The sequence below is a fragment of the Vigna unguiculata genome, chromosome 1, assembly GCF_004118075.2.
Source record: "Vigna unguiculata cultivar IT97K-499-35 chromosome 1, ASM411807v1, whole genome shotgun sequence".
Classification (NCBI taxonomy): Eukaryota; Viridiplantae; Streptophyta; class Magnoliopsida; order Fabales; family Fabaceae; genus Vigna; species Vigna unguiculata.
In genome coordinates, this window is record NC_040279.1 from 30,790,523 (window position 1) to 30,806,008 (window position 15,486).

The following is a 15,486-nucleotide window of genomic DNA, read 5'->3' on the forward strand; positions in this document are numbered from 1 at the left end:
GAATGTTCTACCTGCTCTATATGTCGCCCACAAAGAGGACACAACGTACGAGGGTTTAATTTTTCGATTGTAATAATGAGATTTTTGTGACACTTGGCCTCAGAGATGTATACCGAATTAGTTTAGGACAACCTTGTTTTGTTGTGATGTTCTAAATTAAACTGATATTAATTATTCTTTCAATAAAAATACTACAGATTAATCAGAAACCTTTCATTAAAGACAAAACATCAATGTATATTAATTTCTTACAAACAAACAATAAACCAGTCGAAATTATTCCCCCCAAATAAACATTTCACATTTACTGTGCTTGAAATAGAAAAAAATGTAAAGTATAATAATGCTTGCATGGCTTAGGATCTTATTTTCATGCAGTATATAACAGAATATTGGATGGACCCACATGTCAAATCACTCTCTTTTGAGGTTCCCTGGTTTATCAATGGTCACCGTCTGTTGAAGGAACCATGCTTCCTCATGCTTGATGTATTTCTCAACTTCTTCTTCGAACTCTTGATAAAATTCGAAAACTGGTCGTTTAGGTTATCCCTAGCATTAGCCTCGTCATCATCTCGTAGTGGTACAGGTGTAACGTTGCTCTGCTCCCGACCGATGTGGGACACGGTTCTAAGTTTACCCTTGGCACGTCGAATGAAACTGTTGAAAGTTTCATCGTTATCAAGTGAGGTGTTATCTGAGTTCGCCGCACGACCATGTTGTCCCTTCCAAGCGCGAGTGGTCTCTACTGCTGGATTAGCAGCACGCCACCTCATCCTTGGATCATATCCAGCTTCACTTGAAGCAACTCTTGTTGCCTTTCCATGAACCTTTGAACTGGATGAGTTCCTGTTCCATGATGCAGGTTGGTTTGAAAAGTGTTCGATGCAAGGTATATGGTTTCTCGACAAACTTGGTTAAGCTCAAATGATTATAAGTTGAGTTGGTGTAACTTGTTTTATAGTGTGTTATGAGGGTGTAAATGGAAGATTATGAACTAAAATAAGAAAGAAATAGTGACATGTTTTGAATAGGTATGTGTATGAGGACTAATTGTTTTTCGTAGGAGCTATCCAGTTAAGATTCTGAACAGCGATTAAGAAGAGCTTTTTCTAATTTTCCACGGAATATAATGGTGTCAAACTCCAAAACAACCAAGTACTGATGTATATACAGTAACATTGAACCATGGCCAAAGTTGACGGCTTAGTCCTAATCTTTTCAAGGAAATAAAATAAAAGGAAGAGATTTTCTTTAAGTACTTGATAATTCTATGGTTAGTATTGTATACTGCTGTTTTAATTATCTGTTATTATCATAATAAAAAGCAAAAAAAATAAACATAAACATTTATCTCTTTCATCAAAAATCAGTATCTTCCTCTCCCACCCTCACAAACATGAGAGTTTTCCATGGAGCAGCTAGATGGTATCAGATTCCAAGAGGACCCTTCTTCAGAATTGGCGAAATAAACAAAAGTTTCAGTTGCAGCTTGCAAGAATCACGTCATTCCCATATATATAAGATGCTTATGTGGTTATGGGTAATTATTATTCGTGTGTCTTTATGTGGAAATTAAACAACTCATCGCACTTGTTGAATTTTAAATTACGATCAGAGAGCCAGAATGTAAGTGGCTCCTACCATACCAAACATTAAAACGAATATGTTTCTGGAATTTTATTTTTGCATGTTCATGGTGTAGTGTATCAACCGTAGTTAAATTTATCTCAATCTAACGTTGCTGGTTGAGTATTGCTTCCACATTTATCTCAGTTAATAGATAGTTTAACGTTGTCATGTTCTTTCACAAAAGACAGAAAGAGAGGGGGGGAAAGCGAGTCCAAGTCATGCAGCTCGAAAGAAACAAAGTTCTAATTTTCAACTCACGCCAAAGATTTCTTCTTTCTTATACCATTTACTCTTCCCGGTTCCACCGCTGATTTATGTCACTACCACCATCTTTTAGAAAACAAACCATTATGTACCAAACTTGACACTTCTAGAACCAGTTATTTTGACTCAAATTCAAAATACTGGACCAGCTTTTATGATTCCCGTAAGTGTTTTTTTAAGGTGGGACGGTTGTTATTAGAGAGAACTTTGACTACACTAAGGTTCGAAACTACTTTATTACACCTAACAATCACATGCAAGAACTTATCTGCTTTTTCATAATGGTAATGGGGTTTTGAATTTACCACCATTAATAAAAGACTTGAAAATTAGTTCACTATGTAACCAAGTAGAGTTAACAATAAACTATACTTTGAAATGGCGTATTTTAGAGACTAGAAGAAAAAAAATTTCTTGCGAATGATACTGTATTATAGTTAATGGGCTCCCTATATTTAGAGAAGTAATACTTTTTTTTTTGTTTTATTATTATATTAAATTTATAATTTTAGAATTTATAATTAGTTGGTCATTTAATAAATTATTAAAGAATATATTATGTTTAAAGTATTACTTCTCTGAATAATTATTTTATTCATTTGATTTATTATTAAACTGATTTACCGTAAAAATAAAAATATATTTCAACTCTAACCTTTAATATCTAATAAATTATTATTTTAGTTCGTAAATAGTATTATTAGTTTTTTAAATTTAAAATCTTCACACAAATCTCTAAAATGCTCGAATTCTATATTGAATCGATTTAACCCACGATATGTATTTCTAAAGATTTTTTTTAAAATTATTTGATTTTTAAAATAAATAGATAATTATTTCTTTTAATGTGTGTCCTTATACACATATGTTGTCTCTTGTAATATTTATCTATTATAATATAACAACCCTGCAGAAGAGTGATACAAAATATCATGAGACGGACCTTCAAAGATAATGCATCAGAATTAATATACAAAATATGAACTCTTCTTTGATTATTTTCAGGTTTAGCTGTTGAGTCAGGAAATCATAAGACGGGGCTGGAGGGCCACTGCAAGGTGACAAGATGAAACTGTCACAGCAAAGAATGGTCCATCTTGTAAGGGAAAGAGATTGTAAGAAGATTTGTTGCAGCTGCAGTTGAAGGGATTATATTTTGGCATTTTTTAGCTTAGTTCAAATACTACCAAATATATTCCAGTGATAAACAAGTGAAAGCAGTGATGCATACCTTTAGTCCCTCATTGAAAAGCCATTAAAAAAAAGCAGTCTTAAACGTTGACAATAAAGCAGCATAATAATGTCTCAATGGTTTCAACTTTCAAGTACCACCTAAGATTTACTAATGCAACCCACGTTCTTCTTGATTTTTTCTCTCTTAATAGTAGAAGGTGGAAGGGAGTAAAAGGAAACTCGATATCAATCCTACTTAGGCACATACAAATTTGACTAATCAAATTAACTTACATAATTCACAACATAGAAACAGTCTAATTAATGCTCAGCGATTTAAAACCTAAGCAAGGGTGCTGGAAGATGAATACAGGCTAATTTTACAATTCAACGTTGGAGCATATCCCAGCTGGGGAACAAGTCAACAAGATCAAGAAAAGTATACTCTGCATACCTCTTTAAAGGAGCAGTCAAAGTGGATTGCTTATTTTCGTGTGGATCTTCCAAGGTTCTTATGACCACCAAATTACCATGGGAAAGAAAGATGCATAATCAATAAACAGATACAATAAACGAGCCATCTTCATTACTACAATGAGACATTCCATGGTTATGCACAACACTATCTAAATAATTTCAGTATTAGAACCCTGTGGAAGAGTGAAAAAACAGAATTGAAGGTATGGTTATGCCTCCAGATAATGACCCTTGTATGCTACTAATAACTCCTCTGCATTTTCTCTGAACTGTGATATATACTTGTCCAAGAACATCTCCTCAGACAAGCACAACACATGAATATAACTGGGGACTTTCTTGCAGAGATTTTTTGATTTCAACAGTTGGAAGACTTTATATCGAGGAAGCACGCGATCCTCCATGCTGTACATTAAAATCTTAGGCTGGTGAATAAGGACTGACTTGGGCAGCATAACTGTATGCAAGAAGAATTTCATTCCAACTTTCAACTTCTTCTCTGATGTTCTAAACAAAGTCGGAGTTCTCTTGAACATTTGCAGGCCCTCATCCTTCGAAAAACCAAAACAATTAATTAGTTTCAACTTTCTCTCAAATGTTTTATCGCTCAAACAACTTAATGTATGAATTGCATAGACAAGCATTCTTGAATTTTCACGGAAACCCAAGTCTACAGCTCGAGAAACATTGTTTTCAATAGTAGACCGCTGTGCAACGAAAAGCCTTGGATGAAGTTTGAGTAGCAATGAAAGATGAGTCCCAAGAATGCCACAACTCTCCAAGAAGACGACATTCTCCATAATTCTTTTGTACTTTGGGAGTATCCAGCCACATCTGTGCAAAACAAGAATAAAATCTTTCTGGTCGTAGACAATTTTCCTAATAGCTTCAACTGAGGGGACCAATGTTTTCTTCAAGCTATGAGTCAAAATGGAGGGATTCTTTGAAATGAAGCTGCATAACTCGTAACCCTGGAATCCAGACATCTGAAAGAGTTGAATTTTGGGTCTCAAGATTTTCTCAACATTTGTAAACAGTATCTGGGGTCTTTGACGAATCAGGGAGAGAACCTGGCTTTGGGAAAAGCCTATTTGTTTGAAGAAAGTGAGCACTGATAAGGGGTTTTGAGGGAATCTGCACCCTGAAACACGTTTGGAGACATAAAGGGATTGGGTTCTGGAGAACTGCAAGTCGGAATTCAGGTAATCAATTATTGAAGTGGTTTCGTTGAAGTGTAGGCAACGGCTTTTGGTTGAGAAAGAGAGGAAGAATGTCATAGACTGATAAGAGAATTGATTGAAAAGAGAAGATGAAACAGCATGGTGTGACTTGAGAGACTGCATTAGTTCTGTGATCGTAGATGAATGAATGCTTTGTTTAGAATCAACCAAAAAACAACGTATTTTTTAGGTTGTCTATTTCCAATTTGAAGTCACCAAACGTTGGCAGCCCTAATCAAGATAATCCCCAAATCTGATTCTCAAGGGTTTCGAAGAACCCTAAATCCCCAATTTCTTTAACCTTTCGTCTCTCGCTTGGATTTCAAACCCTTCTTCTTCATTGAGCACGGCCAAATCACGATGAAGAAGACTGAACCCTTTCTTGAAGTTGCGTTCTCGTCGACGGTGGGTTGCTTCGCGAGGGTCTGTCTGGTCTGGTTTTTTGCAGGTACCGTGGTGGCTGTCGCATTGGCGCAATCGACATCGATTTCTGTCACGGTGGCCTGCGGTTCTGTTTGGAACGGAGGTGGAGGATTCTCGCAATGTAGGTGTGTTCGCGTCTGGTTTCGCGTCTTCTCCGGGCAGCTTTTTTCGTCGCAGGTGGCTGCGTGGTGGCCGGCGCCGCAGTGATGGGGATTTCGCGTCAGAAAGTGCCCTCGTCGTCGATCTGATTCGCAGTGGTTCTGCAACGCGTGGCTTCGTGAACGTGTGGTGGTTCGTCGTGGCAGCCTGGTTTCACGAGACATCTGCTGGCTCTGGTTTCGTCGCAGCGGAGGTGGCTCGCAACACCGATCTGGTTGTGTTCGCGTAGGTGGCTCGCGACGGCGGCGATCTAGTTCGGGACGGCGGCTTCGCAAGCGGCAATTTGATTTTCCAGGCCCTTTTTTTGGCCGTCAATGGCTGTGGTTTGCTCTAAAGTGTGCCGGCAGAGATTCCGTTTAGGGGTTAGTTCATGCGCGTGGGAGAAGATAAAAACCTGATAAAATTTTTGTATTAAAATAAATACCTATAAATATTTAGTTTCAGTATAAATAAAATATTCAATGTTTTGGTAGTTTAATATTTTTTGTGAGTAAATTAAATCAAGAAGTTAACAAAATATTCAAGTTTAATACTTTTTGCAGTTAATGATCATAGTTAGTGAAAAATGTTAAACATCAGTGTTTATGTATATCATGCGAATATTGGTTGTTCCAAAAGAAAATTAATATTTGGCCAGATTACATACATGTGATGGTAAAATGTGATAATTAGAAGGTTTTGTTTTGGTTGATGATAAATCAATCCAAAGATGAATAAGATGGGTTTGTTGTTTGACATACTTCATTATCAATGTTTAGTCGTTACAACAAAATATTCTTAGTAGTTAATATTATTTATATTGTTGTCCAAAGAATATTGATGATGCATTAGGTGTCTTGAGATGTGTTAAACCATTATTTAAATATATTTATAATTATTTATTTTTATGATGTGACATGGGTGTTTTACTTTTTTAATAATATTTGCTTTATTAGGAGTTAGTCACTTTTGTGGTTTATGTTTTATGTTTAAGTTTGTGTATGCCTACATTGTATTTATGCTTTCATAAACTAGCATGTTTGTCTCCTAAATTATTAAGCTTTCCAAGTTTATGCAAGGATCAAATGTGTTGGATTGATAGAAGACCAAGGAACAAACAACAAAACCCTAAGTTCAGCTCTGCACCTAGAGCTAAGCAACATTCGGGTTTGGCTGGATTCAGCCCAACCGGATTAATCGAGGATATGGGTAATTTCGAACATCACACAAACGTAAGCCAACCCACACTTCACCGGAAGAAGACAACACCTTTGTGTGATAGGAAAGCGCAACACCTTCCAATGAGCACGAGGAATGAGCAAATTCTGAAGAAAAGAGGGAAGTTGTAGATAAAAGGTGAAGAGGTCGGGGGAAGAGAATATTATTTTTTTTATTCTTAAAGACATCATTTGTCCCAAGTTTCGTTTCTCTTTCTTCGATTTGGTCATATTTTTATGAAGGACAATGATATTTTGACAATTTTCTCTTATAATCTGATGTGACTTTTTTTATGTGTTAAAATATCATTTTATTTTTTTAAGTTAAAAAAATATTAATTTGTATAAATTATGATCAATTTGATTATTTTTTGTGACGACATTTAAATTGTTAACCAAAAGTGAACAACGACAATCATGTTTCATTTCGTTATTTTTTTTATTTTTTAAATTTTTTAAAAAATTTTAAAAAATTGTTCACATCCAAGTCAACATTATGACACATGGCAGTGTCATATGTCAAGCAAGTGTCATTACCACATACAAAGTCAGTATTATTGTCACATATTTAATATTTAATTCATACAAATTTTCGTTAATTTTATTCAAACAAATTGAATTGAATTGTCTTTTATTCTAACAAACTAAACTGAATTTAGTGAACCGAACAACGATATGAACCAACTGTTATGAACCAAACATTTTTTCTAATTACACTTTTGAATCAAACTATATTAATTTTAATTTGGACTATACTATTTTAACCGAATTGTACTATATCAATATTGTTCATAAAGTGTTTTTAAAAATGATAATATTAATTTCAATTCACTGTCGTGCTAAATTTAAATGTATAGTCAAAGTGATTAACAATACGAAGAAAAACTATTACATTTTATAAATTGTTTTCTACTTTTAATTTGTTTCATGTTTTCAAAGATTCGTATGAAAGTCAATTTCTCGGAGGAATTGGCTCAAAATAACAAATCCAACCAGCAAAGTATATGTTCAAATGAATCGAGAACAAAAAGCTATACACAAAAAACAAAAACAAGAATAGTTATTTTCACCATCATATAAAATAAAAATCATATTAAAACGAGATAATAATTTTGTAAATTAAAAGGAAAAAAGAAAATATAATAGAAAAATACAGGTAAATATAGATTTAAGTTATATAAAATAAATATTAAATATGTTTGTACACCTAACACAATTTTTTGCATGATCAAGGTTCTGGTTAGAAGCTTTAACCTTTATTTATTTATTAATATATATATATATATATATATATATATATATATATATATATATATATATATATATCCGAATTCAATTTTAACCATTTTTTCTAATATATAATATTATAAATAATCCATAGTTCAATATAAGTTGATACATTATATCAAGTTTTAATTTGTAATTTAATAACTTATAATATTTTTGTTGATATTGATATTTATTACATATTTTTTGTATCATACATATTAATATGTATGATAAGAAAATATACAATAAAAATTAACATCAACAAAAATATTATAAATTATTAAATCTTGAAGTCTACCAAAATAATAGTGCAAAAATATGAGCACTTAAGTTTTGTAGGAACATGTCTAAAACTAAATCTTAGAAGTACAAGATAGAGATTGTCCATCATCAAGCAACTTCCCATCATTAAATTTTTCTTTTTTCTTTCACCATGATATTTCCATCAACCAAAGGAGAGTTTAAAATAGAAATTGAATCATCCAATCAACCACTAGGCTCCCTTCAATTGAAGTCAAAGTATACTAATAAAGATTGATAAGGAGTAAAAGATGCAAAGAGAACATTGTCCTTTAAAAGTTTCTTAAAAAACAAATTTAATTGAAAAGTATCACAACATTAAAATCGAAAATATTTTATTGCTTACAAAAGAGCAACAATACGTAACTATTTTATATGATTTCATCGACAAAAGCAAATGATTTTAAGCAAAGAAACAATTATATACATTCGTTTAAAAATTCAAAAGAGGAAATACCGACTAAAAGTATAAAACTCCTATCTATACATTCGTTTAAAAAATAAGAAAAGAAAATTAGAGTTGACTCAAAATGAAAAAAGTTGAATATAAAGCATCTATACTAAACAAACAAGTAAAACCTATATTACATAAATTATCTTTTAATTTATTTATTCATTTTATTTATACTTATCACAAGTTAATGCATTTTCATAAAAAAAATAAAATAAAGAGAAAAATGGTCAGTTTTTGAACCAGAATAACCCTGTCCTAATATATAATTTTTTCTACCTCGAACAGAATTATTTCTCATAAAATATACCTAAAATTTACCAAAAGATACCATTTAACTAAATAAGTTAAACCAGACACGAATTAATTCATTTATCTAAAACTTTAAATTAAGTCAATAAGATAAAAATCACTTCAAATATTTTCTGTCGGAGCAAGAAGAAAAAAACATTTGTAACAGAAAAAAAAGAAGTATGTATGTGCCCCGAAACATTATGAGAGTGCTCGAATTGGGCCGCACGAATATGACGGGTCGGTGTCGGGCGCCCATTCTAAAACCCTCGCTCTTCGCACTCACTGCTCTTCGCTTTTGTCTTCCTTCTCCTAAAACCCTCGCCTCTGCACTCCATAGTTAGGGCTTTTCATTCTCCTCATCACTTCTTCAATGGCCACTCTTCTTCTCAGACACTCCTCTTCCACTTCTCGCCGCCTCTTCCCCTTAGCCTCTCAAATCCACTCTTCCGTATCTCGTTCTCCTCTCTCTACTCCAGTGACTCCACCTCCACCTCCTTCTATTCTTTCAATTCCAATCCATGGTGGAGATCCATGGCAACTTTCACCAGAACGTAACACTCTCGCTTTCTCTTTTTCGTCGCAAAATTTAAAATATACAAGTAACAGTAATCGTTATTAGTATGTCTTTTACTTGTTTTGTTCATCTTATTGTTTGACTTTGCAGGAAGCCTCACGTTAATGTCGGAACTATTGGACACATGGATCATGGGAAGACCACGCTAACTGCGGCAATCACCAAGGTCTTGATTCACTCTTTGTTTAAATGTGTGTTGAGGTGGATGTTTTGGTGTTTATTACTCAATTAGGTTTGATCAGGTGCTTGCAGATGAAGGGAAGGCTAAGGCTGTGGCCTTTGATGAAATTGACAAGGCTCCTGAAGAGAAGAAGAGAGGAATCACCATTGCAACGGTATGGAATCGCACTCTTTTGGTCTTGCAATCGATTGTGTTGTTTTCTGTTGATATGTATGCTTGCTCTATATTTCGGTTTTCAGGCTCATGTGGAGTATGAGACTGCAAAACGACATTATGCGCATGTGGACTGCCCTGGACACGCAGATTATGTTAAAGTAAGCTTTCGAATTTGGTTTAGTTTCTCTAAGAATGTTTTTTTTATTGGAGTTATCAATTGCCTAACGGAAGCTGGGTGGCTAAGTTGTGGCGAACAAATTTAAGCAATTTTACCTTGTATAATAGTTAATTGTGGAATTTAGCATATTTTGGTGCTTGTGTAGCCTGACCTTCTTTTCAAAATGAGATGGAAAATTTATGCTAGGAATTTGGAAGTAGATTAGTTTGTAACAAAATATATTTTATAGGTATTGATTACACTGTATATTGGCAACAACTGCATTTGTCAGATTCCTATTTTCCATGAATGCTGGTGGGTTTAGCATTCCAGCTTGCCTTGATGTACTTACTAGATGGTTTATCTAATGGTTTTATTTAGTTTAAATAAGAAATTAATTCTTGTTCACTGTATGCTTTATAATTGTCTATTTTTTTTTCAGAATATGATTACGGGAGCTGCCCAGATGGATGGTGGTATACTTGTTGTATCTGCACCTGATGAACCAATGCCTCAAACCAAGGAGCACATTCTTCTTGCTCGCCAAGTAGGTATTCTACTGATGTGGTTTGTATATATATACCTAGAACGTCTACACCTTTCTCCTTACTTCTAGATTGACATATTTTATCTTTAAATGTATTATGCAGGTTGGTGTGCCATCTCTTGTTTGCTTTCTAAATAAAGTTGATGTTGTTGATGATCCAGAGTTGTTGGAGCTTGTAGAAATGGAGTTACGTGGTAGGGTGTTTCTCTAAGGCTTCTCTTCTCTTGTCCATGCTCAGAAAATGAATAAACCTGCTTAAGTTTCTGTAATCTTTGTGTTTGCTAAAATGTGTTTTTATGATAATGTTTTTTGCAGAGCTACTGTGCTTCTACAAGTTCCCTGGGGATGAAATCCCGATCATTAGAGGTTCAGCGTTGTCTGCTTTACAGGGTACAAATGACGAGATTGGAAGACAAGCCATTCTAAAATTAATGGATGCTGTAGATGCATACATTCCTGACCCTATTCGCCAACTTGACAAGCCCTTCCTAATGCCAATTGAAGATGTGTTCTCAATTCAGGTAAAAGGACCTGAACTTTATTTTTTGGGTTAATTTTTGAAGAAAGCAGATTCATTCAAGTAAAGATGGCCTCAGTTATAAAATTGTTACAATTTGTAATGTAAGTCTTGTGTTTTTATCATGTTCTATCACTTTCCATCTGCTCCAGTATAAACACCGTTTAGGTAACGACACTGTTTAAGAAGTACTATTTATTACTATTCTGTTTACGTTAAAATTGCTTTAAATTCCTTATATGCTCCTTCAGTTCACTCAAACTACAACAATTATTGATGTGCTTAACATCATAAGCAGATGTGATTATGAACACTAGAGCATATGTGGAATAGATGTTTATAATACCGGTCATCTTTGTAACTGTGGTCACTTTAACAAATTCTTTCTTGTTCTTCTAAATCTCTAGTTAGGTGAAGGATAAAATTTCAAAATCTTAAATTTCAAATTCTTAATTCGGTCTAGGGTTTTTGAAGAATAAAAAAGGAAAGGAGGTAGCATTTGTTACGGCCTTGCTCTTTGTAATGATATGACGCAGTGGTAATTTAAATCTTAACATAGTGCTTTAAAAACTGTTGTCTCATATAATTGTTTTTTTTTTCCTTAAAGAGAATATCAAAATTTCTATTTTCAACACTTAGTTCTCTCAAAATCTGCATTTGTTTCATTACATATATTGGATTGTATGGACATAAATAAATATGGGGGCAATGGTTTCCATCATTTCAGCTGCTTTATATTTTTCATTTGTGATGAAGGGACGTGGAACAGTTGCCACTGGCCGTGTTGAACAAGGCGTCATTAAAGTCGGTGAAGAAGTAGAGGTGTTGGGTCTAATGCAGGTATGTATGTTCATTGAGTCATTTCCTATATATAGCTGCCCTCTGATCCTTCCTGTTAATAAACTGATATTAATTATTCTTTCAATAAAAACACTACAGATTAATCAGAAACCTTTCATTAAAGACAAAACATCAATGTATATTAATTTCTTACAAACAAAAAATAAACCAGTCGAAATTATTCCCCCCAAAGAAACATTTCACATTTACTGTGCTTGAAATAGAAAAAAATGTAAAGTATAATAATGCTTGCATGGCTTAGGATCTTATTTTCATGCAGTATATATAACAGAATATTGGATGGACCCATATGTCAAATCACTCTCTTTGAGGTTCCCTGGTTTATCAATGGTCACCGTTTGTTGAAGGAACCATGCTTCCTCATGCTTGATGTACTTCTCAACTTCTTCTTCGAACTCTTGATAAAATTCGAAAACTGGTCGTTTAGGTTATCCCTAGCATTAGCCTCGTCATCATCTCGTAGTGGTACAGGTGTAACATTGCTCTGCTCCCGACCGATGTGGGACACGGTTCTAAGTTTACCCTTGGCACGTCGAATGAAACTGTTGAAAGTTTCATCGTTATCAAGTGAGGTGTTATCTGAGTTCGCTGCACGACCATGTTGTCCCTTCCAAGCGCGTGTGGTCTCTACTGCTGGATTAGCAGCACGCCACCTCATCCTTGGATCATATCCAGCTTCACTTGAAGCAACTCTTGTTGCCTTTCCATGAACCTTTGAACTTGATGAGTTCCTGTTCCATGATGCAGGTTGGTTTGAAAAGTGTTCGATGCAAGGTATATGGTTTCTCGACAAACTTGGTTAAGCTCAAATGATTATAAGTTGAGTTGGTGTAACTTGTTTTATAGTGTGTTATGAGGGTGTAAATGGAAGATTATGAACTAAAATAAGAAAGAAATAGTGACATGTTTTGAATAGGTATGTGTATGAGGACTAATTGTTTTTCGTAGGAGCTATCCAGTTAAGATTCTGAACAGCGATTAAGAAGAGCTTTTTCTAAATTTCCACGGAATATAATGGTGTCAAACTCCAAAACAACCAAGTATTGATGTATATACAGTAACATTGAACCATGGCCAAAGTTGACGGCTTAGTCCTAATCTTCTCAAGGAAATAAAATAAAAGGAAGAGATTTTCTTTAAGTACTTGATAATTCTATGGTTAGTATTGTATACTGCTGTTTTAATTATCTGTTATTATCATAATAAAAAGCAAAAAAAATAAACATAAACATTTATCTCTTTCATCAAAAATCAGTATCTTCCTCTCCCACCCTCACAAACATGAGAGTTTTCCATGGAGCAGCTAGATGGTATCAGATTCCAAGAGGACCCTTCTTCAGAATTGGCGAAATAAACAAAAGTTTCAGTTGTAGCTTGCAAGAATCACGTCATTCCCATATATATAAGATGCTTATGTGGTTATGGGTAATTATTATTCGTGTGTCTTTATGTGGAAATTAAACAACTCATCGCACTTGTTGAATTTTAAATTACGATCAGAGAGCCAGAATGTAAGTGGCTCCTACCATACCAAACATTAAAACGAATATGTTTCTGGAATTTTATTTTTGCATGTTCATGGTGTAGTGTATCAACCGTAGTTAAATTTATCTCAATCTAACGTTGTTGGTTGAGTATTGCTTCCACATTTATCTCAGTTAATAGATAGTTTAACGTTGTCATGTTCTTTCACAAAAGACAGAAAGAGAGGGGGGGAAAGCGAGTCCAAGTCATGCAGCTCGAAAGAAACAAAGTTCTAATTTTCAACTCATGCCAAAGATTTCTTCTTTCTTATACCATTTACTCTTCCCGGTTCCACCGCTGATTTATGTCACTACCACCATCTTTTAGAAAACAAACCATTATGTACCAAACTTGACACTTCTAGAACCAGTTATTTTGACTCAAATTCAAAATACTGGACCAGCTTTTATGATTCCCGTAAGTGTTTTTTTAAGGTGGGACGGTTGTTATTAGAGAGAACTTTGACTACACTATGGTTCGAAACTACTTTATTACACCTAACAATCACATGCAAGAACTTATCTGCTTTTTCATAATGGTAATGGGGTTTTGAATTTACCACCATTAATAAAAGACTTGAAAATTAGTTCACTATGTAACCAAGTAGAGTTAACAATAAACTATACTTTGAAATGGCGTATTTTAGAGACTAGAAGAAAAAAAATTTCTTGCGAATGTTACTATATTATAGTTAATGGGCTCCCTATATTTAGAGAAGTAATATTTTTTTTTGTTTTATTATTATATTAAATTTATAATTTTAGAATTTATAATTAGTTGGTCATTTAATGAATTATTAAAGAATATATTATGTTTAAAGTATTACTTCTCTGAATAATTATTTTATTCATTTGATTTATTATTAAACTGATTTACCATAAAAATAAAAATATATTTCAACTATAACCTTTAATATCTAATAAATTATTATTTTAGTTCTTAAATAGTATTATTAGTTTTTTAAATTTAAAATCTTCATACAAATCTCTAAAATGCTCGAATTCTATATTGAATCGATTTAACCCACGGTATGTATTTCTAAAGATTATTTTTAAAATTATTTGATTTTTAAAATAAATAGATAATTATTTCTTTTAATGTGTGTCCTTATATACATATGTTGTCTATTGTAATATTTATCTATTATAATATAACAACCCTGCAGAAGAGTGATACAAAATATCATGAGACGGACCTTCAAAGATAATGCATCAGAATTAATATACAAAATATGAACTCTTCTTTGATTGTTTTCAGGTTTAGCTGTTGAGTCAGGAAATCATAAGACGGGGCTGGAGGGCCACTGCAAGGTGACAAGATGAAACTGTCACAGCAAAGAATGGTCCATCTTGTAAGGGAAAGAGATTGTAAGAAGATTTGTTGCAGCTGCAGTTGAAGGGATTATATTTTGGCATTTTTTAGCTTAGTTCAAATACTACCAAATATATTCCAGTGATAAACAAGTGAAAGCAGTGATGCATACCTTTAGTCCCTCATTGAAAAGCCATTAAAAAAAAGCAGTCTTAAACGTTGACAATAAAGCAGCATAATAATGTCTCAATGGTTTCAACTTTCAAGTACCACCTAAGATTTACTAATGCAACCCACGTTCTTCTTGATTTTTTCTCTCTTAATAGTAGAAGGTGGAAGGGAGTAAAAGGAAACTCGATATCAATCCTACTTAGGCACATACAAATTTGACTAATCAAATTAACTTACATAATTCACAACATAGAAACAGTCTAATTAATGCTCAGCGATTTAAAAGCTAAACAAGGGTGCTGGAAGATGAATACAGGCTAATTTTACAATTCAACATTGGAGCATATCCCAGCTGGGGAACAAGTCAACAAGATCAAGAAAAGTATACTCTGCATACCTCTTTAAAGGAGCAGTCAAAGTGGATTGCTTATTTTCGTGTGGATCTTCCAAGGTTCTTATGACCACCAAATTACCATGGGAAAGAAAGATGCATAATCAATAAACAGATACAATAAACGAGCCATCTTCATTACTACAATGAGACATTCCATGGTTATGCACAACACTATCTAAATAATTTCAGTATTAGAACCCTGTGGAAGAGTGAAAAAACAGAATTGAAGGTATGG

The 15,486-nt window shown here is 33.7% G+C and overlaps 2 protein-coding genes across 2 annotated transcripts; one reads left to right on the forward strand and one right to left on the reverse strand.

The window, feature by feature from the left end:
- Nucleotides 1-449: 449 nt before the first annotated feature.
- On the reverse strand, nt 450-4,889 carry LOC114190726. The gene is made up of 2 exons (XM_028079716.1): nt 3,829-4,889; nt 450-849 (listed from the first exon to the last, which is right to left on the reverse strand). Exons 1-2 carry the CDS (start codon nt 4,887-4,889, stop codon nt 450-452), a joined length of 1,461 nt encoding a protein of 486 aa, XP_027935517.1.
- Nucleotides 4,890-9,228: 4,339 nt separating this feature from the next.
- LOC114190733 (elongation factor Tu, mitochondrial-like) lies at nt 9,229-12,664 on the forward strand. The gene is made up of 10 exons (XM_028079727.1): nt 9,229-9,392; nt 9,523-9,598; nt 9,675-9,767; nt 9,853-9,927; nt 10,369-10,473; nt 10,577-10,667; nt 10,789-10,994; nt 11,747-11,884; nt 12,199-12,546; nt 12,599-12,664. Exons 1-10 carry the CDS (start codon nt 9,229-9,231, stop codon nt 12,662-12,664), a joined length of 1,362 nt encoding a protein of 453 aa, XP_027935528.1.
- Nucleotides 12,665-15,486: the final 2,822 nt, after the last annotated feature.

Excerpts from the sequence above, each read along its gene's own strand:
- LOC114190726 (XM_028079716.1), bottom strand. The coding sequence starts at position 4,889 with ATGCAGTCTCTCAAGTCACACCATGCTGTTTCATCTTCTCTTTTCAAT. Across the intron at positions 850-3,828 it reads GAGGAGATGTTCTTGGACAA|GAACTCATCCAGTTCAAAGG; the intron begins GTATATATCACA and ends ATCATGGAACAG.
- LOC114190733 (XM_028079727.1), top strand. The coding sequence starts at position 9,229 with ATGGCCACTCTTCTTCTCAGACACTCCTCTTCCACTTCTCGCCGCCTC. Across the intron at positions 9,393-9,522 it reads ATCCATGGTGGAGATCCATG|GAAGCCTCACGTTAATGTCG; the intron begins GCAACTTTCACC and ends TTGACTTTGCAG. Across the intron at positions 9,768-9,852 it reads GAGGAATCACCATTGCAACG|GCTCATGTGGAGTATGAGAC; the intron begins GTATGGAATCGC and ends TTCGGTTTTCAG.